Raw genomic sequence first — 25,351 nt, 5'->3', positions numbered from 1 at the left:
AAGAGGTGGAGGGAGAGAAAAGAGGTGGAGGGAGAGAGAGAAGAGGTGGAGGGAGAGAGAAAAGAGGTGGAGGGAGAGAGAGAAGAGGTGGAGGGAGAGAAAAGAGGTGGAGGGAGGGAGAGAGAGAAGAGGTTGAGGGAGAGAAAAGAGAAGGAACAAGAGAGAAGAGGTGGAGGGAGAGAGAGAAAAGAGGGTGAAGGAGAGAGAAGAGATGTATGAAGTTATTGTTGTTTTTTAATGTCTCTTCTGTTTATATACAGTATAAATCTGTTCATGCTGCTGAGGGACAAGTTGGGAGAATGTGTGCTCGGAGTAAACAGTAAAAGTGATGTCCAGCACATTGACCCCATGACCCATTTATTTATACCCATAGTGTATTTATGCTCACCTTGGCAATGCCCACCTACAGTAGTGTTACCGTACTTCTATCTCCTATAAAGTGAGATCACATTGTATGGTCACTTACTCATGACCTGTTTCATATGAAACCTCAAATGCAACACATTGCTTGCATGAGATCAGCTTTGTCTGCATGAGTTTTGATTAAATTCATTATATATATGTCTGCTATATGTTGCCACAAAAATTGCCTCAAAAATTCCTGCCCCCCTCTCGCCTCCCCATAATCTTTTTTCTAGATCCGCCCCTGGTTATACAATAGCATGGACTACAATTTATTGTCATGGTAGGAATGCTTTTGTAAATAGATTTTTAACACCCATTGAACATTAATATTTGTCATGAAACGCATATGTTATGATGAGTATATGTGCCACACTTACTACTAGAGAAACCTTCCTTACACTCTGTTGCGGGGCACTTAAGGTCTGTCTGAGTTTATACCACAAGGTGGCGCCAAAGCAGGACAACTCAAAATCACAATCAACATAAACAGTCCAGCGCAGTCCAAACCAGAGGTTTGTTCTGGTCAGTCTCCATGTTTAGTTGATTGAGTGTTGTTGAGTGTAAATAATTCACATCCTCTGTACTGTATTAACTGTATAAATCAATCAGCTGTAGGTATAACTGTCGTTTTTTCCCTTCTCCTGTAAAGCTGCAATTTTGGAGATTTACAAGCAACATATGAGCAAATCAAAACCTGCCTAGAAACTGCATTAAGGTTTAGCTGGGTGCTTCATCGCTTGCATTCAATGAAATATGAATGTGACAGAGCAGAAACTTTGAATGTGTGTGTGTGTTGCATTTTAAATAGTAAATATAGCACAATTATATAAACATACATATTACACACACAGAAAGCACATATTATCCATAAATGTTATCCATTATGTTGTGTAATTCATTCCAATAAGTCCCATCATTTTGTGCAGATTCTTGCAATTATTTAAATTCCATTGTGGACGTAACATTATGTAATTACTTGGGATTTTGTATACAGCCAGTTTGTGGCCAAATCAAATCATCTCTATATGGAGAAAGAAGGAAACCACATATGTGACCTCATCACAAAATGCAGTATTTAAAGTATGCTAACAGACATCCATAGACAAGCCAGCTGACATTTAGAAACAGTAGTGTCGTGAACAGGTGAAGTCAAATCAGCAAATTTATGTTTAGAGAAAAAAAAGTAACTCATGAAAAGAACACCTTGCCAACTGTGAAGAACTGAGGGTAGATCATTAATGCTTTGGGTTGTGTTGCTGCCAGTGGCATTGACAGTATTGTACAGGTAAAAGGAAGAATGGATTTCACAAAATACCACTACAATACTACAACAGGATACTGATCCAGACAGAATATACCTGGAAAGAGCCATGGACTACACACAAGCTTTTGGAATGACCCCAACAGTCCTATGCTGTAAATATGAGAAAATGTTTGTGGATAGGCCCTAAACAAACTGTGCAGCAAGACGACTCAAAAATATCTCAGGACTAGAGGCCTTCTGTGAAGAAGAGTCAAAGTGAAATGATAAGAACTGAAAGAATTTTAGCTACAAAAACGACTACAGGTTAAGTGGCACACACTGCACTCAGAGCTCCCCAGCGCACACACACACACGCACACACGCACACACACACACACAGACACACACACACACACACACACACACACACACACACACACACACACACACACAGAAAGTACATTTCCCTCTTCTGTTTCCCATGTTGTAGCCTACGCCCCTGAAATACCCAAACACGCTCTCAAATACACACACAGGAACTCAGACATTGCATACTCCCTTCCTAACACTGTACCCACTCCCTCGTTCACTCTCCCTCTCTCACACTCAGAGAGTTACAGTACACACCTGCAACTCTTAGTTCTTAGGTGGTAAATGGTCAATGAGTTCAGCTACGAGCTACAGTTGTATGCAAAGGTTTGTGCACCCCTATTCAAATGAAGTGTTGTTGATGTTTTGGCTAAATAAATAAATAAACAAATCCTCTACTTCTTTACTGAATTTCACTTTAATAACATTTACAATAGCTTTAATAACATTCATAACATCAATATCCAGAATGAAGCTCTAATATCATTAATATCCAGAATGAAGTTCGAAAAACATTCATATCCAGAATGAAGCTTTAATATCATCAATATCCAGAATGAAGCTCTAATATCATTAATATTCAGAATGAAGTTCTAATTACATTAATATCCAGAATGAAGCTCTAATAACATTCATATCCAGAATGAAGCTCTAATATTGTTAATATCCAGAATGAAGTTCTAATATCATTAGTATCCAGAATGAAGCTCTAATAACATTCATATCCAGAATGAAGCTCTAATATCATTAATATCCAGAATGAAGCTCTAATAACATTCATATCCAGAATGAAGCTCTAATAAGATTAATATCCAGAATGAAGCTCTTATAACATAAATATCCAGAATGAAGTTCTAATATCATTAATATCCAGAATGAAGCTCTAATTACATTAATATCCAGAATGAAGCTCTAATAACATTCATATCCAGAATGAAGCTCTAATAACATAAATATCCAGAATGAAGTTCTAATAACATAAATATCCAGAATGAATCTCTAATAACATTAATATCCAGAATGAAGTTCTAATATCATTAGTATCCAGAATGAAGCTCTAATAACATTCATATCCAGAATGAAGCTCTAATATCATTAATATCCAGAATGAAGCTCTAATAACATTCATATCCAGAATGAAGCTCTAATAAGATTAATATCCAGAATGAAGCTCTTATAACATAAATATCCAGAATGAAGTTCTAATATCATTAATATCCAGAATGAAGCTCTAATTACATTAATATCCAGAATGAAGCTCTAATAACATTCATATCCAGAATGAAGCTCTAATAACATAAATATCCAGAATGAAGTTCTAATAACATAAATATCCAGAATGAATCTCTAATAACATTAATATCCAGAATGAAGTTCTAATATCATTAGTATCCAGAATGAAGCTCTAATAACATTCATATCCAGAATGAAGCTCTAATATCATTAATATCCAGAATGAAGCTCTAATAACATTCATATCCAGAATGAAGCTCTAATAAGATTAATATCCAGAATGAAGCTCTTATAACATAAATATCCAGAATGAAGTTCTAATATCATTAATATCCAGAATGAAGCTCTAATTACATTAATATCCAGAATGAAGCTCTAATAACATTCATATCCAGAATGAAGCTCTAATAACATAAATATCCAGAATTAAGTTCTAATAACATAAATATCCAGAATGAATCTCTAATAACATTAATATCCAGAATGAAGTTCTAATATCATTAGTATCCAGAATGAAGCTCTAATAACATTCATATCCAGAATGAAGCTCTAATAAGATTAATATCCAGAATGAAGCTCTTATAACATAAATATCCAGAATGAAGTTCTAATATCATTAATATCCAGAATGAAGCTCTAATAACATTCATATCCAGAATGAAGTTCTAATATCATTAATATCCAGAATGAATTCTAATGTCATTAATATCCAGAATGAAGTTCTAATATCATTAATATCCAGAATTTATTTATTCCACATTGTACATATAGTAAAAGCAGTATTAGTCATTATTAGTTATATAAAAGTATGATTATTAGAATTAATCAGGGAACACATACACTTTCTAGTTATAGTTGTACTTTTCTGAGCTGCCACACAACTGAAATGTTGTCTCTAGATCTTCCCATTGTTTATCACAACAAAAACTCTCTCTCTCTCTCTCTCTCTCACACACACACACACACACACTGATAGAAGTGTTTAGGTAAACTGAGGAAGGTGATGCTAATCAGTTTTTGTTTTTACAGGATCTGCGTCACATCTTCACTTCAGTGTGTGTGTGTGTGTGTGTGTGTGTGTGTGTGAGAGAGAGAGAGAGAGAGAGAGAGAGAGAGAGAGAGAGAGAGAGAGAGAGAGAGAGAGAGAAAGAGAGTTTTTGCTGTAATAAACAATGGGAAGATCTAAAGACAACATTTCAGTTGAGCTCAAAAAGTACAACTATATTATCTATACTACACACACCTATACTGCATCTATATTACACATATACAGATTCATGCTACACACATCTATACCACATCTACACCAACACATCTATACCACATCTACACCAAACACATTTATACCACATCTACATCAAACACATCTATACCACATCTACACCAAACACATTTATACCACATCTACACCAAACACATCTATACCACATCCACACCAAACACATTTATACCACATCCACACCAAACACATCTATACCACATCTACACCAAACACATCTATACCACATCTACACCAAACACATCTATACCACATCCACACCAAACACATTTATACCACATCTACACCAAACACATCTATACCACATCTACACCAAACACATCTATACCACATCTACACCAAACACATCTATACCACATCCACACCAAACACATCTATACCACATCTACACCAAACACATTTATACCACATCTACACCAAACACATCTATACCACATCTACACCAAACACATCTATACCACATCCACACCAAACACATTTATACCACATCTACACCAAACACATCTATACCACATCTACACCAAACACATCTATACCACATCTACATCAAACACATCTATACCACATCTACACCAAACACATCTATACCACATCCACACCAAACACATTTATACCACATCTACACCAAACACATCTATACCACATCTACACCAAACACATCTATACCACATCCACACCAAACACATCTATACCACATCTACACCAAACACATCTATACCACATCTACATCAAACACATTTATACCACATCTACACCAAACACATCTATACCACATCTACACCAAACACATTTATACCACATCTACACCAAACACATTTATACCACATCTACACCAAACACATCTATACCACATCTACACCAAACACATCTATACCACATCCACACCAAACACATTTATACCACATCCACACCAAACACATCTATATCACATCTACACCAAACACATCTATACCACATCCACACCAAACACATTTATACCACATCTACACCAAACACATCTATACCACATCTACACCAAACACATTTATACCACATCTACACCAAACACATCTATACCACATCTACACCAAACACATTTATACCACATCTACACCAAACACATCTATACCACATCTACACCAAACACATTTATACCACATCTACACCAAACACATCTATACCACATCTACACCAAACACATCTATACCACATCTACACCAAACACATCTATACCACATCCACACCAAACACATTTATACCACATCTACACCAAACACATCTATACCACATCTACACCAAACACATCTATACCACATCTACACCAAACACATCTATACCACATCCACACCAAACACATTTATACCACATCTACACCAAACACATCTATACCACATCTACACCAAACACATCTATACCACATCTACACCAAACACATCTATACCACATCTACACCAAACACATTTATACCACATCTACACCAAACACATCTATACCACATCCACAACAAAAACACATCTATACCACATCTACACCAAACACATTTATACCACATCTACACCAAACACATCTATACCACATCTACACCAAACACATCTATACCACATCCACACCAAACACATCTATACCACATCTACACCAAACACATTTATACCACATCTACACCAAACACATTTATACCACATCTACACCAAACACATCTATACCACATCCACACCAAACACATCTATACCACATCCACATCTATACCACATCCACACCAAACACATCTATACCACATCTACACCAAACACATTTATACCACATCTACACCAAACACATTTATACCACATCTACACCAAACACATCTATACCACATCTACACCAAACACATCTATACCACATCCACACCAAACACATTTATACCACATCTACACCAAACACATCTATACCACATCTACACCAAACACATTTATACCACATCTACACCAAACACATTTATACCACATCTACACCAAACACATCTATACCACATCTACACCAAACGCATCTATACCACATCTACACCACAAACATATATACTATATCCACACCACACACATCTACGCCACGTACATCCATGCAACATCTATTCTGCACACTTCCTTCTATACTACATCTATACTACATCTACACTACACACATCTATTCTGCACACTTCCTTCTATACTACATCTACACTACACACATTTATACCACATCTACACCAAACACATCTATACCACATCTACATCAAACACATCTATACCACATCTACACCAAACACATCTATACCACATCTACACCAAACACATCTATACCACATCCACACCAAACACATCTATACCACATCTACACCAAACACATTTATACCACATCTACACCAAACACATCTATACCACATCTACATCAAACACATCTATACCACATCTACACCAAACACATCTATACCACATCTACACCAAACACATCTATACCACATCCACACCAAACACATCTATACCACATCCACACCAAACACATTTATACCACATCTACACCAAACACATCTATACCACATCTACACCAAACACATCTATACCACATCTACACCACAAACATATATACTATATCCACACCACACACATCTACGCCACGTACATCCATGCAACATCTATTCTGCACACTTCCTTCTATACTACATCTACACTACACACATCTATACTATACTACTATTCTGCATACATCCACACTACATCTATACTGCACACATATATACTACGTTTACACTACACACAGAGACACACACAGAGACCGAGAGAGAGAGAGAGAGAGAGAAAAGTGTTCAGACAGATATTGAGTCCACGCTTCCCCTCCCTCGTGCTGCTGAGCGGGTGGGTGATAATGCTGTGTTTGCTGAGTGAATGTTCAGACATGTAGGAGACCAGGCACAGCCCGCGTGAGCGTGCATCAGAGTTACAGCGCGAGCACGGGAGTTACAGCGCGAGCACGGGAGTGTGTCTGGGAGAGGAGCGGGTAGGTAAGTGAGCTCGCCGCCACTCCGGTCACAGCGTCACCGCAATTCAGGAGACACTACAGAAACAGCACAGAGTGACGCAGGTTGGGGTCCAAACACTTTTGCAGTGCCTCAGGTTCCCCACAGACGCAGAGGAACCTCTTAGGACATTTTAATGAAAGCCTTTTCAGGGATTTGTGATTTATCCGTCTCTGTTTGTTGGAACTTGTTAGATTCAAAACTACACACAGTAGTCTTCATTTCCAAACGCTTAATCAGAAAACGTGTGAAACAAACTTAAACAGGTGTTTTTTCTTCTTTAGCCGGCAGGAAGAGGGTGTCTAAGCCCGTTAGTAATAAAAAGCTAAAGCTTCACACTGAATGGATTCAGCTGACTCTCTCATCCAGAGAGACTTGCATCTAAAGCTTGTGACACAGGCAGGCGGCTGCAGGGTTAGGAGTCTGGTATAATGCGGTGGGTTTGCATGGTCAGGGAACTGAACCTGGCAGGCTGCCATTAAGAGGCCAGATTTGTTTCCACCACCCTACACCAACCAAACCGAGCTAACTATTAAAGCAACACTATGTAGTTTTATTTTTTTTATTTTTTATTTTTTTACCATACCATAACAACAGCTTCAAAATCACTGTGCTGCTCCACTGACCTGTAATAAGCCGAGTAGCGTCTCTATGTTGCTACCCCGGCTCGGATCGGTATCTGTGGTGAAGCAGGCCGTGAGAAAAAGCCTACAGAACTGTGTAGCGCTGCATAACACTGTCACCTTTGAGTGAAATCCTGTAATATTACTGAACCACACGACAGCCCACATGCTTCTTTCACTTTTAATGACCGTTCTGCATCTCTTAGCCCATCTAGAAATGTGCATGTGTAAAGCGTGTCCTGTAGTGGTGGCGCCGAGCCCAGGAGCAAGATATGCAAATTCTCCCATAATGTTGCTTTAAAGACTAAAATGGAACTAGTAGCTTATTTTTCCCACTGATGTTCTGAAGTAGAAGTGAAATCGCTTGCATTTCAGAAGATAGCTATGGGTCAGGCCGTCGTGTGTTGAGAGAGAGAGAGTAGCCTGCTCACATTTTATTAATACAGAGATTCATCCATTCAGTTTGATTATTTACTTTACATAACTCTGTATCTACTTATACTTGAGTGTTTATTATCCTGAATCGTGGCTAAGAAGGATCGATTAGCCCCAATCGAACAGACTCTGTGGTGTTAGCTGTTAGCCAGTTAGCTATGATCGTTTTAATATTTGTGATTAGTTTAGCACTTTGCTTAATAATGCTACTAGGATTGCTAATGTTTCACACTCGGTAGAAAAAGTGACTTAAATCTTAGGGCATGTTTTCACAGAGTATGCTGAGAGTGTTGGGTCAGGACAGGCCATCTTGGAAGTGATCTGTAACAAAAATAGACAAAAATAGTGATGCTCTGGGAATATGCAAAGATATCACACTTAAAGAAGCATGGCAGCCAAAATGTTAACATGGTGTGAGCAGCGTTGCAGGATATCTAGAGAAAAATGTCCCTGTTTATAGTCTTACTACCTCATATCAATATAGTGCAATAATACATATACTGCTATTATATATACTATTGTTTATAGCTCTTCTGTAACTTTCGTCTTATTTATTCTGATAATGTATATCTGTTCTTGTGTGCAATATGTACAGTACTGTGACACTGCAATTTCCTTCGGGATCAATAACGTTCTATCTTATCTTATCGTAAAGACTAGGAAAGCCCCCTTCTATGACGTAACCCGAAGGTTAAGAGGTGCTTTTTAAAATCAGGGAGGATACTCAGGGATGGGCTGTTTTAAATGTTGTTTTGCCTGTCGTTGGCAAATGCAGAAGCTAATGTTGCGGCTAGGAACCCAAATATCACATCTGTATTTGTTAACCTCTGCATCAGTGGCTAAGCTAGCGGACAGGATTTCTTCATCACTGTTATAGGGGATTCCCAATGGCTGTATGATGATGGCCAGATTACTGCACTTACAGTCAAACCAAGAAAATTGGGATCTTGCGATCATGAGAATTCATGCAAATTCAGCTGATCTTCTCAGTTTTGTCCAAATTGACCGTTATTCCCACACTACACCTATAGGCTAAATCCCTGAAGCTGTTTCACAGTGAAGCATATAAAACTACACACTTCTGCACTTAACTCAATGAAGAATGCATGTCTTATCTCCAAACTAAGCTTTCCCAGCTATTAGAGCATCTGTGTGTGTCTGTGTATGTCTGATGTGTAGTGATGGAGAAACAAGGTTTTCTGAGACTCTGAACCGATTGATTGAGATTGCTTCAACATTGAATCCCCATTCAAAGCAGCCGATAGTGAGTGATTAGATGATCTAAGCCTTTAGATTGAGTAGCCTTGTTTACACATAGTCCTCTTATCTGAGATTGTCAGTCATTAGGCAGGACAGTGTCTGTTTCCATGACAATTGACCTAACCTTGTCCAGGGAACTCTGAGGCCATGCTTAAATGCTTCATTTAAAAAAAGAAAGCTTAACATGGCTTAGTGTACTAAAACAACAATGGAAACACCAAACCTCTGTCTGGCCAGCTCAGGTTGGTCAAGCTGGTCAAACATGTTGATTAGCATGACCAAGCTGGTTGACCAATATGTCAAAGCTGGTTGATGATCCTTCCGACCCAGAGAGTGCAAGGCCGGTTATGCCTTAGATGGCTGTGCTATAGCTGGGGATCAAATGTGCGACCAGTGATGGAAACTTGTAGATGATTGCTCCACTGGGAATACAAAAAAAGTAGGCTACAAATTCCAAGGAAACAGATTTGACAAACATAAATCTAACAAACCCCAACAGCAAGAATGCTTTCTCAGTGCAAGCTTACAGATTTGCAGACTGCTAAGTTTACAGTAGAAAAGTCAGCGCAGTTAGCTAATACTCTATTGTATATGATGGGAATGGGCTCTTTGGAAAAGGTCTAAACTGAAAACAGCAGTGCAGGAAGAGGATGCAGGAACTGTCTAAGAGTTGGTGCTGTCATTCGAACCATTCGATGCCACAACCTAAACCTAAGAGTGAACTTAGATTAATAGAGACAGTTGTAAACAGGTTATGTGAAGCCAAAGCTCCCAGTCTGAGTTGAACATTGCTTTGTGAGCTGATGTAACAGAATTAGCAGTTTGCGTTCTCCAGGTATGTTCTGGCCCAGTGGCGTTGCCTTTGTCTGGTAATGGTATAAGCAACATACTTCTAGTCATATAAGCTTTCACTGACGGTTAGCCACATTAGACTCATAGCCTAATTGGTGGGGCATATGCTTTTATTGCATGTTAGCTAAATTAGCCTTGTAGCTACAATACTAATTGGTAATATGCTTCCATTACTTGTTAACTACATTAGCGTCACAGTTCCAGTGGTAATTGGGACGCTACATGCTTCCATTATTTGTGAGCTACATTAGTCTTGTAGCTCCCGTTACTTGTTAGCTACATTAACGTCACAGTTCCAGTGCTGACTGGTTGGACATTCTTCTCACCTTTTGGGTGGGTGGGGTGACTAAACTAACCTTTTCTGGTGTTGATTGACTATTGTTTTCAGGCAGATTCAAACAGCCAGTAAAGAATGAGGAAATTCTTCAGAGCATCATCCTCATGGGGCCTTAATCATCATCATCGTCGTCATCGCCATCATTAGTACAAACACACAATTGTCATGACGCAACCTATTCCAGTGGTTCCAGCTGTTATTCCACCCCCTCCTCCACCGCCCCCACCACTACCCCCAATCTCACTGAGTTCCAGTTCCCGTTCCACATCCGGTTTTGGTCGGCTACGTAGCGTGTTCTGGGAGCGCATTCCTCGGGAGCGAGTGGAGGGCCGACGCAGCATCTGGACCAAATCAGACGAGTTTTTAATCGACTTTACATCACTGGACGAGCTTTTTGGACAGTGCCAGGGTCGCCAGGTCAAAGAGCCCAGGGTTAGACGTCAACATGGCCAAGATAAACACATAAACACAAACACGCCTCGACGGAACACACTGGATAAGGTATGTATTTTCCCTGCTCTTACAGATACTCACAGCTGATTCAGATGACCCCCCCTTACTTAACCTACCTAACCTACCTGAGCTGACTGAGGTAGGTTAGAGCAGGGAACTGGGCCAGGGCTGGTCCAGTAAAGCGTTTCTGTTTATTCTGTCTATCTGATGACCCTCTCGCTTTCTCTTTGTCTCTTAGATTTCTATTCTGGAGAGCAACAGGAGTCTGCAAGTTGGGATTTTTTTGCATCATTTCAAGAGGTGTGTGTCAGCCTGTTCCGGAGAGGAGAATCAATATGTTTGGTTGGTTAAGGGATTTGATTGATTAAAGGAATTGTTGGATAAGAAGCTTTGATAAAGCAAAGGGTTCAGCTGGGAAAGCAAGTTTGGTAAAGAATTTTGTTAAACAAATATGTCTTTGAGTAAAATGTGTGGTTGTGTAAAGTTTTAACATGGGTGATTGGTTTGGTTGGATAAGGGTTTGGTTGAATAAAGCATTTATTTGGGTGACTAGTTCAGTTGGATATGGGTTTGGTTGAGTAAAGCATTGATCTGGGTTTATTTGGGTGGCTGGTTTAGTTGTCTAAAGGGTTAAATAGTATGACTGTATGACAGTATGATTTTGTTGAGTAAGATATTCGGTTAAATAAAGGGTTAAAGTTTGTAACTGGTTTTGTTGAGTAAGATACCTGGTTGAGTAAAGGGTTAAATGAGTGAATGGTTTGGTTAAGTAAGATATCTGGTTGAGTAAAGGGTTAAATGAGTGAATGGTTTGGTTGAGTAAAGGGTTAAAATGGGTAACTGGTTTGGTTGAGTAAGATATCTGGTTGAGTAAAGGGTTTAAATGGGTAACTGGTTTGGTTGAGTAAGATACCTGGTTGAGTAAAGGGTTTAAATGGGTGACTGGTTCGGTTGAGTAAGATTACTGGTTTGGGTAAAAGGTCTGGTGGGATAATATATCCCTGTAATTCCATTACCTCTCTATATTTTCTTGTTCCTGTATCCCACAGTACTCTAGGAGAGATCATTAATGACATAAGAGAGGGGCGTGGTCAGCGTTATGGCAGTGAGAAACTTAATGAACTCTACAAACTACTACCTGATTCTGATGAGGTATGTGTATGGTTTATAAGTATGTATGTATGTGTGTGTGTGTGTGTGTTATACTGACACTGTTTTTGTGGCTATAGGAGCAGCTTCTGAGGGCATTCAGAGGTGAGCGCAGTCAGCTGGATGAGGTTGATCTCTTCTTACTCCACCTAGTGGAAATACCAAGGTACTGCAACATATTTCTCCTTTTATTCCAGCCACATATACACCTGATGCTGTTGACACACTGTACCACACTCTCTATGGGGTCTTTTTCTCTGTTGTATGTTAAGTGCATACTGCAGTTTTCCCACATTCAGAGGACTCACTCTCTCTCCTCTCTCTCGCTGTCCTTTTCTCAAACTCTCTGAAGTTTCAGGCTGCGTTTAGAAGCTATGATTCTGCAGGAAGACTTTGACTCTGCTGTGACCTCTGTGTCTACGTCTGCTCGTTGCCTAGTAACTGCAGCTACAGGTGAGTGCTGAAATGCATACACTATGTACACTATATGGACAAATGTATTAGGACACCTACACATTACACCTCCTGGAGCTTTTATGATATCCCATTTGCAGTTGAAAAACCAAGAAGGTTTGTAGACATCTCTTTTCATTAGGAATTAGCATTTAAGGTGCCCCCATTACTGCCACAAGCAATCAGTTATAAACAGCTTGTATAATATAGTCTCAATAAAATAGCACTTGCCAATAGAATTGCACGCTATGCAGCAACCATGAGCACATAAGCCTGAGGTCACCATGCACAATGGAGAGCGTGGACTAGAGGTGTATAACACCCCCCTGCATTGAGCTGTAGAGCAGTAGAAACGCATTCTCTGCCATCTATTACATTTAGGATGAGCTGGAGCAGCAGAACTAATCACCCTGTATTAGCACCTGACCTCACAGATGGTCTCTTCTCTTGAATGTCATCATCAGTAAAGCCTTCTCAGACGAGAAGAAGGTATTACTGCAGCAAATGGGGACAAGTTCTGGAGGAGCAGGTATCTACATACTTACTGACAGCAAAGTGAGGTTCATTGTGCTGTTCGGTACCCCAGCCCAGTTGATTAGAAATTGTATATAAGTATAAAAGTCCAAAATTTCCTGCTTTCATTTCAAGGTATTTATAAATAAAATAATTGGACAGACTGGAACATGTCCATTCATAGGTTTGTGCAATAACACCGACATTTTACAACTGGACTGTGAACCTCAAAATAAATAAGGCCACAATTCAAATATCACAATACATACTAATGCAATAACCAGCAGCCAGGGGAGCAGATTTGTTCAGGTTGGTGGTGAGGGGAGGGCATCAGTTGACAGCGGCCTACATACAACTGGGTCAACAAGAAAGTCTTATGTTTTGTATGTAAAGATTTATCATGAGAATATGGTGATTCTTGTTCACCTAGTTTTCGGTGGAAGTGTTCATATACAGGCTGTTGCCAGTAGGGTTGATATTGGCCCCCTGACATTCTAGACCAAATCTCCTCCTTAGGATATATTTATTGGGCTCAAAACAATGCAGTAAAACTAAATTTCTCTCTCTTTCAGAGCTGATGGGGTGTGTTGAGCTCCACTTCATCCTGCGTTTAGTGCTGAAAGCTGGAAACTATATGAATGCTGTGAGTGACGGCACTCTTCCATTTACATGCACTTACACTTACTCATTCACTTACTCACTCACTTCTACCCCTGTGTGCAGGGTGGGTTTGCTGGAAACGCAGCAGGCTTTCGGATCTCCTCCCTGCTAAGGTTGGCCGATACTAAAGCTAACCGTCCTGGCATGAACCTTCTGCACTTTGTAGCCATGGTATGTTCAGTCAATACCCTCAGTCAATACCCTATCACTCATCAATACATGCTGCTCATGTGGTGTCCCATGCCGGACTGAGTACGGAGGGCGTCTCACGTTGACAGAAGTGCATATAACCAAGTCAAGTTTATGTCAGGGTTGTGAAAACAGGTGGGGGAAAAAACAAGCATACTGTAATTGTGAATTTAGCAACATACTCAAGTAAGAGAGAAAGTTTGCAAACCTGGATGAACAAGTCTACTAAATGTGCCTCAGATATGAGACTTTATCCTCTAAACATGTGTGCCCCTCACACACTACTCGATTCTTTCTTCGACTGTCAACTTCAAATGATGACAAAATCTGCAGACTAGAGTCAACCAGCACAGACTCCGAGAGACTATGAGAGAATTGGGGCTAAAATCAAAGTTACTGTCGCATAGTGTTACCCTGGCTTTAGCTAACACTAATAGACAACAGCGAATTAGAGTCTACTTGAGCTATAATGCACGGAAGGGAGTGCTATACCATCAGATATCGGCACCGGTGTACTAATCTTTGGCACTCCGCATGCAGCCTCAGCTGGCCTTCCAACATTAGTCACTGTATGCACCCACATCAGCAGGCTGCAGTAGAGTTTACTGCATCAATGAAAGGACCACTTCCTGACCTGCAGAAAATGAGAAATGCCAAAATCACGTATAGAGAAACCTGCGCTCTTAAAGATTCATTTAGTACCAAATAACGCAAACGTGAAGCATGCAGAGAGCTAATGCTCACGCTAGCTATTGTCTGTGAATTCTCACAAGTGAAATTACTCCCATTGGAATTGACTGCGATGAGCGCCAGCACCTTCTGGAGCAAACACATTTCAAATGTGAAATTTGGCTTCAAGGTAAACTTTGCTGAAGTTTGATGCTTGTCCACGATCAATAGCGTACCCACTCTGGCAGCGCTGACCTCGGAATGGGAGGCCCACCTTTGAAGACGAAATGCTAACACACACAGTCAGTCAGAGGACTGTATTGCCATCTTTCTGTGCTTTTACTTTTATGCTAATCACTACATTTGCCCAATCATAATCCTAATTCAAATGCTGAGCTAGTTCTAGCATGTGGTAGGCAGGATTTCTCCTGTCTTTGGGATAGATATTTGTTCATTCTCAAAATCTGAGAGCACATTGTTGAGTGAAATTTTCTGTGGTGTGACACAAGAATTTTTAGCCATTGCAAGTACTGGTGGGATTCCTTTTTTTAAATTTTCCCATTAATGAGAACATGCCACAGGTATCTGAGAGGCAAATACACTGGTGTGTTTGATGTAACATGAAATGTGTATGTATGTGTACAGGAAGCAGTAAAGAAAGACCCATCAATCCTCTCCTACCACCTCAAACTCAGCCACGTGGGTCCAGCTGCCAGGTGTGTGTGTTTTTGTTTGTTTGTTTGTTTTTTTATAAATGTGTGTGTACTTATTTGTATGTGTACTTATATGGAGATATGTGTGTGTGTTGTAGATTATCAGTGGAGGTGGTACAGGAGGAGTTTAATGAGCTACAGCGCAGAGTCACCACCCTGCAGGAGAGAGTGAGAACTACATCTGATCTGCACACGCAGATCGCACCTTTCCTACAGGTATAGGCCATTAGTAATATTAATAAAGAAGCTGCTGTATCATTGGGGAGATGAGCAGTCATTCTTAATTTTAGGGATTATTAGAAATTATTATGAGGCTGTGCTGTGGTAAGGAATTGTTAGAAATTGTAAGTAATCAGCTATCCTTTAAGGGTTCAGAATTATAGGTATGAACCTGCAATCATTTGGAATGATTAGAAATTAAGCTGCATTATGATTTGAGTGATTGTAGGTATTATGAAATGTGCTATGTGATGATAATGCATATTAGAAGTATTAATATCATACTGGCACACGGGTTACTTCATTCCTACATGAATGGGTGTGTTTGTGTGTGCATGCAGTCTGCAGAGCTGAAGTTATCAGAGTTGCAGTTGGATGTGGACTGCCTGTTTAAAGCCCAACACTCCCTGCTGGAGTTCTTCTGTGAGGAAGATGACGGATCCTTTAAGTTGGAGGAAGCATGCGCTACATTCCACAGCTTCCAACAGCGCTTTCTCCGAGCCGCACAGGTTAGACATACACACACACCTGTGTGAGTATATCTTTCTGTGTCTATCCTGTCTGTTTGAGGCTGGAGGAGAAGTTTTAGAAATTGTCACATTTAAAGTGAAAATCAAATTTCTTCAGTTTCACATGCAGTCGAGAGACATGTTTAGTGCTCCCTTAGTTTTGCACTGGACCTACAAGACTAATGTAGTTCATTATTAATAGACACGTATACTCCACCAGTTAATACTGGAGCTATGAGGCTAATGTAACTCATTGAAATTGGATCTTATTTCTTTAGATGGTAATGTACTTTAGTCCCTGACTATACACTATATATTTAAATGTTATTGGACACCCCTTCCAGTCAATGGATTTAGCTACTTTAAATTTCACCCACTGCTGACGCAGATGTGCAAATGCACACACACAGCTTATCTAGTCTCTGTTAAGAAGTATAATGGAATAGTACTCTCTGGACCAGATAAACATGAACTATATGCCTAATGCCAGGTTTGGGCTAGAGGGATATAAAGCCCCCCCAGCACTGAGCTGTGGAGCAGCGAAACTGTGGAATAATGGTGCTCCATCCAGTACTTTTGGGATGAGTTGCAGGATAACAAAAGCAGGATAAACCTTTTTTATTACTCTTGATTTTGGAAGAAACAATGTATGAGCAGGTGTCCCAATACTTTCATCCATATAGTGTAGATAATAGTGTCATACTGTGTCGAAAATCACATCAAGTCCAGTAGAGTTAACTGAACAACCACACAGTTTGAGGAGAGAGGTTTGACTTCTTAGGGTCCATTTGTTTACCTCTTTCCCACACTCGCTCGCCTTCTCTCTCAGGAGAATGTGTTGCGAGAGCAGCAATACCGGAGACGTTTGGAAAGAGAAGAGATGGAGAGAGAGAGGGCGGGAAAACGGCGCTCAATTGCTTCCTGCTCTGCACTGGAGGCAGGGCTAGAGTGCGATAATGACACTTTAGAGATGATCTTGGGGGCTCCTGTGACTTCGTCCCGGAGGCGGAGCCTGTGGTCCACACTTGGCCGCCAGACTCTGCAACGCAAAGCTTTATTCAGGTCAGTCTGCATCTGTGCTTAAGTTATAATGTGCGTAGTTTTTCATTTTTGTATATAAAAAAAACAGTGTATTTAACTTTCTGTCTGTCGGCTGGTCACAGCCTGACAGAAACACTTGCAGAAAAAACAAACCTGACGGGAAGTGAAGCTGGAAAACGCAACGACTTTCCTGATAGTGGAGACGTAGATCCGATTCGAACGGAAACCCAGCCTGACACCAAGCTGACCAGCATGTCCTGCCCACCCCTTAGGTCAGGGTCAGCAAATCGCTTCGCCCAATCTGCCATCCCATCCCAGAGTCAGACGCCTGGTTCTATACTCCGCCCACAAGTGGCAGAAACACACACACTAGTCCCTGCCCTGCAGTCTTACAGCAGCTTAGCCCCGGCCTGTGTGGAGGAAGAGCGAGAAGGGAGGAAACAGGCTGTGGAAGAAAAGTCAGTGGAGATCAGAAAGCAACAGAAAGCAAGGAACATGGTGTCATCAGAGGTGGACGGAAAAAAGACAGGAAGTCTCAAGGAGCGAACAATGAAGGACGTGAGACCTGCCAATCGGAACAAGAATACGTCCCCTCTTAAAGATTCCCGTCTACCACTGCTCCGCAATGGCTTTCGAACCGCCACACCCCCTTCACCTGACCAATCTGGGACTGAGGTCAGGACTTTGAAGGAGGAGCGACCAATTAGAAGAGAGCAAAAGGCAAAAATCCCACAGCCACTGAAACGACTGCTGGACAGAGCGTCGTCCAGCAAAAAGGAGAGAGAGAAGAAAGAGAGTGGGAATGAGGTGAAAGAGAAACCAATTACTGAGAACGACAAAGAGCGTCAGAGGAGGGAGAAAGAGAAGAAGAAGAATGAGAGAGAGCGAGAGAAGCAGCAAGAGAAAGAGAGACAGAAGAAAGTGAGAGAGAAAGGAAAAAAGGAGCGAGAGAAGGAGAGTGTGAAGTCAGAGAAAGAGAGAGAGAGAGCGAGGATGGAAGGTGTAAAAGAAGGCAGCATAGAGAGGTCAGCGAGGCCAGGATCGGCACTTGCCCTTGCTGTGTCCAGACCTCTGTCCAGGCTGTGTCCAGGTGCAGCCCCATTAGCGTTAGCACTGCACTCAGTGCTGAAACGAGACCGAAACAGCAGCTCGCGCATACCAACACCAACCAGCAGGGCAACACACAGCCTGCCGCGCTGAAACACACACACAAACATGTAACAGCAGGAGTGGTTTTATCTATTCTGATAAATACTGTGTGGGCTGTGTGGTATTAGCACATGAAGGCCTCTAGTGGGAGCTAGAAGAGCCTGTTTGTGAGGAGCTTGGCCTCTTCCTATTTCTCCCATTCTACCAAAAAGACAACCACAAAACACTAGAGGGCGCTCCTGAGTGAGTCCTTATTTAATAGGACTGAAAGAATTCTACAGCCCCAGGTTTAGGGCTGAAAGCTGCGAACATTACTGCTACTGAGTGCTGATTGGCTGTCGTGCCGGTCCTCTTATTGGTTGAAATATTTACTGCTGTTTAACTGTTTACAAACACAAAAGCTCCATGTCAGCCCATTTATTCTGGACTGACTTGGGAGTGCCCTCTAGTGCCTGCAGTACCAAAAGGGACTCCACTATTGTTACAAGTCTAAGAACCTCCTTTTTTAATACTAGATATTGAGATACTAGACTTAAAACATGTGGTATATGTATGATGTTTCATCAACCTTAAAGCTTTCATCACTTTAAGAGCGATATCTGTAAGTAGGGACTCACACAGAAAGATGGGGAGAGAGGGAATAGTGATCAAGGAGGGACAGGGTGATAGAGACAGAAAGATAAAGGGAAGGTGTACTGGATCAGCGTCTGCCTGTGGGTGATACCGGTTAAAGGGAAAGTGTAAGCAATGTTTTGGCCACAGTTATGCAATTAACACACAATTGCATACATTTTATATGGAATACTTATAAATCAAATAATAATATTTGTAAACATACAGGTCAATAGTACTACTGGGTGAATAACTCTTATTCTGTTGGCAGTTGAGCAGCTTATTTTATGTAGCAGTAAATATATGAACAAAACCAAATCTGGATGTACGCTGGTCCCTGTCTGACCCAGTAGAGGGCAATAGGAATCACAGGATTGCAGATACTATATACCTGATCTCTAGGGTGTAAAACATGCTGTGCACTGGATACCACAGGAACACTGGAAACACAGGACACTACTGAAACACAAGACATTATAGGAAGAGAGGACACCACAGAAACACAGGATACCACTGATTTTAAAAAATGGTAAAGTGCTGCTGTGTTGGGCAGCACAGCTCCCCAGCACCAGGTTTGCTAATATCAACTACAGAAGTGTCTAATTTAGCAGTGTGTTTTCGATTATTCAAAAAAGAATAAATAAGTAAAGGTATAAAGTCCTGTATCAGTGCTGCGTTATCCACCCGGGAGTATATTTACTGCTATTCATACCATAGCTATATCTGCTGGTAATTAGCTTTACATATTTAAAGAGTCATTAATATTTTCTGTGAAATCAAGAAGTAATCAAGGTCAATCTGTTAGAATTGAAACAGTATAAAACTCAGGTATGACATATGATGTAAACTATCTGTGATATTCTTAATAAATTAAGCTGCATGTTCTGTCTGCTGCTGCTGAGAGACTGAATGGATGTGTGTTGGCAGTGAAAGTTGTGAGGGTGGGCACAGCCTACCTGTTCAGTCTGCAGCAGTTTAGTCCCACTTCTTCAGCTGCTGCATTCAATTTAAACTGGGATCTTACACTTCCCAAGTGTGACATTTCAACTGGAAGTAGGAAATCAAATCGGATTTCCTACTCTGGAAGTACGGAGAGCCTCACCAACCCCGAGTTTAAAATCTGAGGTGACCGCCCCGCACGTCAACAGTAATAAAAGCAGAAGTGTTATACAGTTCATTAGCACCTCTATTTTTTTTGTGTCTCGTTAAATCAGTCGTACACTCAACACTGGATGCACGAAATACTGCTTAATGAGTTCTTATCAACTGGTATCGCCAACGATGCTAACCAGGGAAAATGCCAACAATGCTAACCAGAGAAAATGCTAACCCGTTATAATGCCAACAATGCTAACCAGAGAAAATGCTAACAATGCTAACCAGAGAAAATGCTAACAATGCTAACCAGAGAAAATGCTAACCCGTTATAATGCCAACAATGCTAACCAGAGAAAATGCTAACAATGCTAACCAGAGAAAATGCTAACCCGTTATAATGCCAACAATGCTAACCAGAGAAAATGCTAACAATGCTAACCAGAGAAAATGCTAACCCGTTATAATGCCAACAATGCTAACCAGAGAAAATGCTAACAATGCTAACCAGAGAAAATGCTAACCCGTTATAATGCCAACAATGCTAACCAGAGAAAATGCTAACAATGCTAACCAGAGAAAATGCTAACCCATTAGAATGCCAACAATGCTAACCAGAGAAAATGCTAACAATGCTAACTGGGATAATGTCAACAATGCTAACCAAAGAAATTGCCAACAATGCTAACCAGGGAAAATGCTAATCTGGGAAAATGGCAACAATGCTAACCAGGGAAAATGCCAACAATGCTAACCATTTGTGTGGCTCGAGTAAAACTCTGGTAATGGATTGTCAAATCACTTGAACTCCAACGTCTTTAACTAACTGGTTTTGGAAGAAGGTTTTGAAACAGTGTAGCGGCCATAATCAGAGTGTTTAACTGGAACATGGTGCACTTTGGTGTCCCTTCTTTCCCAACTTAGCTTCACCCATTTACCCTACAGCAGTTTCGACCCCTGAGTTCATGCTTTTTTAATGAGGCACAATTTAGGGGCAGCCAATCAGAACAGAGCTCGTTTGACATCTGATTTAAAGGCACAGTAACAGAAACAGCCTGGTTATTTCTAAACAAAGAAACAGAGGCTGTGGAATGGTATACATTACACACACACACACACACACACACACACACACACACATATATATATATATATATATATATATATATATATATATATATATATATATATAACTCTAGTATTATAAGTGGATCTGAGAGCTATAAGAAAATATAGGCCTTGTACGCAGGTGAGGCTAAAGTGGATGGATGACAAGAGGGATGATGTCACTGGGTTTCAGGCAATGCTGTTCGCTTTTTAGTGCACGACACACACACACACACACACACTATGACATCACTTACGAAGCACACACACATACACACGCACCAGTAACGGAGAGGGAACACAAACACACTTAGCGTACGATTAACAATAGAGTCAGTTCACTCTCACGTTGTGAGATCAGGGTAAGAGCCAGCTCAGTGGTCAGCACCACAGCATCAAGTGGGCTTTGTTCATTGTCACAGCGCTTGTTGAGGAGGTTTAAACAAAGACACACATTAACGCGTCTTAAATATAATACTATAGTAAATACAACTTGTTTACATAATATGTATAAACGTACACTAGAGTTACAGCTATAATTAAAAATAAAAGAGGAAAAGGAGGCACAAAGGGTGCACTACATTCACCACAGTTCCTTGCGCCGTGGGCGTGTCCGTCCGACTTGCCCGCAGTGCCCGGATGTCAGTCGGACAACGGGAGACTGGGGAATTCTGTCACAATAACGCAGTTTTAAAACTCACTTTAATTCACCAGAAACACTCAAAAAGTGCGAGAATATCAACTATTGACGTGCAGAAACGCACACTCTGAGTATCGACGCGGGTGTAGGCGCTGTTCGGCCGCATTTGACAACTTGTTTCTCAGTTTGAAAATGCGAGCATCCCTCTTTAGCCGCCGTTAGCTTAGCATTAGCTTAGCATTCACCAGAGCTGCTATGAGAACAGCTGTGTGTGCGAAAGCCTGCTGCCCTGAGCCAGTCTCGCCCCTGTGAGTATGCTATCTTTACAAAGGCACAACGTTGTTTTTTTGTTTTGGGTTTTGTAAAAATGGATGTTTAAAATGTGTGTACAGTGGGCCGCGCCTGCTTGCACTGATTTATCGCCCGGTGTTGGAGCTTCAGCGTTCAGCACAGGCGGGGTTTCAGCTAGTAGAGCAAACGGCACCCACAGACTCAGCTTTAGCTCAGAGCTAGCTAATAGTGAAATGAGTGAAAGCTAACTTTACGTGTGTGTAACTATATTTGAGCGTTTTTTTGAGCGAATAACGTTGGCGGTTTAGTAAAGGCTAATGTTTAAGTTAGCCTTAATGGTAAGCATCTCAAACACGCCCTGTAAACAGGTCCTAATCATTTTCTCTTTATCTCCTTCACTCTCTCGTCTCTCACACTCCTCGATTCTTTCATTTTCCCATTTACCATTTTCTTTCCCCCCCCCCCCTTTTTCAATCTCTCCTCCCTCTGCTCTTTCAAATTTTTGCACCTTTTCATCTCTTTCGTTCTTGCTCTGTATTTCCTGAACTCCTCCATTCACACTGATCTTTCTCTTTTCTCATTTATACTTTGTGTCCTCTCTACCTCTGTCACCGGTCTCTCTTTCTCTTTGATTTTATTCCCTGTCTCTTTTCCTGTCTCTCTTGGTCACAGGTAATCCTACTCCCCACTATGCAGACAGTGAAGTGTGTGGTGGTGGGTGATGGAGCAGTGGGAAAGACCTGCCTGCTGATTTCGTACACCACCAACACATTCCCTGAGGAGTACATCCCCACCGTCTTCGACAACTACAGCACTCAGACGTGCGTGGATGGCCGGGCAGTCAGCCTGAACCTGTGGGACACAGCTGGTCAAGAGGAGTACGACCGGCTGCGGACACTCTCGTACCCGCAGACACATGTCTTCATCATCTGCTTCTCTGTTGCCAGCCCGTCGTCCCATGCCAATGTGCGGCACAAGTGGCACCCGGAAGTAAGCCACCACTGTCCGGGCGTGCCTGTGCTGCTGGTGGGCACCAAGCGCGACCTACGATCAGACCGGGAGACGCTGGAACGACTGAAGGAGCAAGGCCTCACCCCCACAACCCCCCAGCAGGGTGCTGCACTGGCCCGCTCCATCGGCGCCGTGCGCTACCTGGAGTGCTCTGCGTTGCTACAGGAGGGCGTTCGCGAAGTGTTCAATGAAGCCGTCAGAGCTGTGCTCTACCCCAACGCCAAGAAACAGGCCAAGAAGTGTGTGCTCTTATAACCACCACAGGAGCTGCGTTTCCATCTACATTCCGCACAAGCGATTTAAATGGAATGTATTAAGGGGGGGGGGTTGTTTATTTGTTTATTTGGTTGGTTGGGGTTTTTTGTCCCCCTCCCCCTTTTTGTTTCAATCAACCTGCCAGCTCGGACTTTTATCACACAGTGCTACAAGTCCTGGGAGAGTGAAGGTTAGCATGTGCTTCCTCCAAGACTTTTAAAGCTCCATCACATCTTTTCAGACGCAATGTCACTGGAGCTCAACACTTCGAGGACAGCTAAAAGAGGCCTATGCGTTGTGAGTATTGAGGGGAGAAGTGTCATCCTACCCAGCCAGAGGGAATGAGGTCATGGATGGACCTAACCCACAACCTTCCAATAATCAAGTCAAAGATTAGATCCAGACCGGGAGCCCCCGATTTATTTTAAAAAACGCACCATGGGCTTCACTGATGTCCCTGTAACCTATCGAACAGAATGTTCTCTTCATTTTATTGGACTTTTCTCCATCAGAGCTGCTGGACAAGAGATCCTGTCTCTCTATGCTGTGCATGGGTGCACTTCTAATGGTGGGGCCTGATTTCTATACACTACTTGGTGTGGGAGTGTGTGGTTTGGTGTAAGTGAGTGAAATCTGTCACTTAATTTCTCTACAAGCAGTTTATACACCAATACTAAACTGAAAAGGTTCCGTAAAAATAGTTTTGGGTGGAAACGTAGCTAGCGTGTGTGTTAATGTGAGGTGTGTCTCTGTGTGCATGTGTGTAGAGCCAGAAATATACCCCACTCAAGCTATAAGCACTGACAATAATGTGCTGAGAAAAGCGAAGAATAGGATAAAATGAATTACATATCACTTTCACTCTTTCCTACAATGCCCTACTAATGTACAGTCACTCTCAAAGACTGTAACACACTACAGGAAGTGTAGGAGGTGCTCTACAATGCTTTATAATGTTCATATGATCCACATACTCATTCTGACAGACTGTAATACATTACAGGAAGTGTAGGGGGCTCTGTAAGGCTCAATAATGTTCATATGGTCCACACACTCATGCTGACAGACTGTAATACACTACAGGAAGTGTAGGGGGCTCTATAAGGCTCAATAATGTTCATATGATCCACACACTCATGCTGACAGACTGTAATACACTACAGGAAGTGTAGGGGGCTCTATAAGGCTCAATAATGTCCATATGATCCACACACTCATGCTGACAGACTGTAATACACTACAGGAAGTGTAGGGGCTGCTATGTAATGCTCTGTCAAAACAAAAGTTGTCTGTCTTATTTAAATTTTAAAATAAACTTTTTAAACGGTGCCAAATTGCAGTACTGTAGAAGTACTGAACATTAGACTTTTGTGGAGCTCTAGTGCAAGTTGCATTCTTAGCAGCAAGGGGACCCACAACAGTTAATAACCCTCTCTCCGTTCTTCCTCAAAGCATTACTCACCCACCTCTTTGTTTCTTTGTTGTTGTTGTTTTTTTTTTTTTTTGCTATGTTTGTTCTGGCTAATGGAATAACAGCAGTGCTTTTAGACTTTCTGGTTTGTACTCTTGGTGCCCCCCCC

General features: G+C 41.3%; 2 protein-coding genes across 2 annotated transcripts; both read left to right on the top strand.

Annotated features, from left to right (window-relative positions):
• Window positions 1-7,426: 7,426 nt before the first annotated feature.
• Window positions 7,427-20,029, top strand: LOC140553162 (uncharacterized). Its single transcript, XM_072676651.1, has 13 exons — window positions 7,427-7,521; window positions 11,095-11,544; window positions 11,735-11,796; window positions 12,546-12,648; window positions 12,726-12,811; window positions 12,998-13,098; window positions 14,184-14,254; window positions 14,335-14,442; window positions 15,775-15,845; window positions 15,941-16,058; window positions 16,403-16,570; window positions 17,400-17,632; window positions 17,734-20,029. Exons 2-13 carry the CDS (start codon window positions 11,209-11,211, stop codon window positions 18,809-18,811), a joined length of 2,535 nt encoding a protein of 844 aa, XP_072532752.1. The 5' UTR covers window positions 7,427-7,521; window positions 11,095-11,208; the 3' UTR covers window positions 18,812-20,029.
• Window positions 20,030-22,235: 2,206 nt separating this feature from the next.
• rhogc (ras homolog gene family, member Gc) lies at window positions 22,236-25,351 on the top strand. Its single transcript, XM_072676684.1, has 2 exons — window positions 22,236-22,522; window positions 23,178-25,351. The coding sequence occupies exon 2, from the start codon at window positions 23,196-23,198 to the stop codon at window positions 23,769-23,771; it is 576 nt and encodes a 191-aa protein (XP_072532785.1). The 5' UTR covers window positions 22,236-22,522; window positions 23,178-23,195; the 3' UTR covers window positions 23,772-25,351.

This window comes from Salminus brasiliensis, chromosome 1 (genome assembly GCF_030463535.1).
Source record: "Salminus brasiliensis chromosome 1, fSalBra1.hap2, whole genome shotgun sequence".
Lineage (NCBI taxonomy): Eukaryota > Metazoa > Chordata > Actinopteri > Characiformes > Bryconidae > Salminus > Salminus brasiliensis.
The sequence above is the reverse complement of the archived record's forward strand: the minus strand, read 5'-3'. Positions and strand labels throughout refer to the sequence as shown.

Coding starts and splice junctions, on each gene's coding strand:
- rhogc (XM_072676684.1), top strand. CDS start 23,196: ATGCAGACAGTGAAGTGTGTGGTGGTGGGTGATGGAGCAGTGGGAAAG.
- LOC140553162 (XM_072676651.1), top strand. CDS start 11,209: ATGACGCAACCTATTCCAGTGGTTCCAGCTGTTATTCCACCCCCTCCT. Junction 12,812..12,997: donor CACCTAGTGGAAATACCAAG/GTACTGCAACAT, acceptor AACTCTCTGAAG/TTTCAGGCTGCGTTTAGAAG. Junction 15,846..15,940: donor CACGTGGGTCCAGCTGCCAG/GTGTGTGTGTTT, acceptor TGTGTGTTGTAG/ATTATCAGTGGAGGTGGTAC.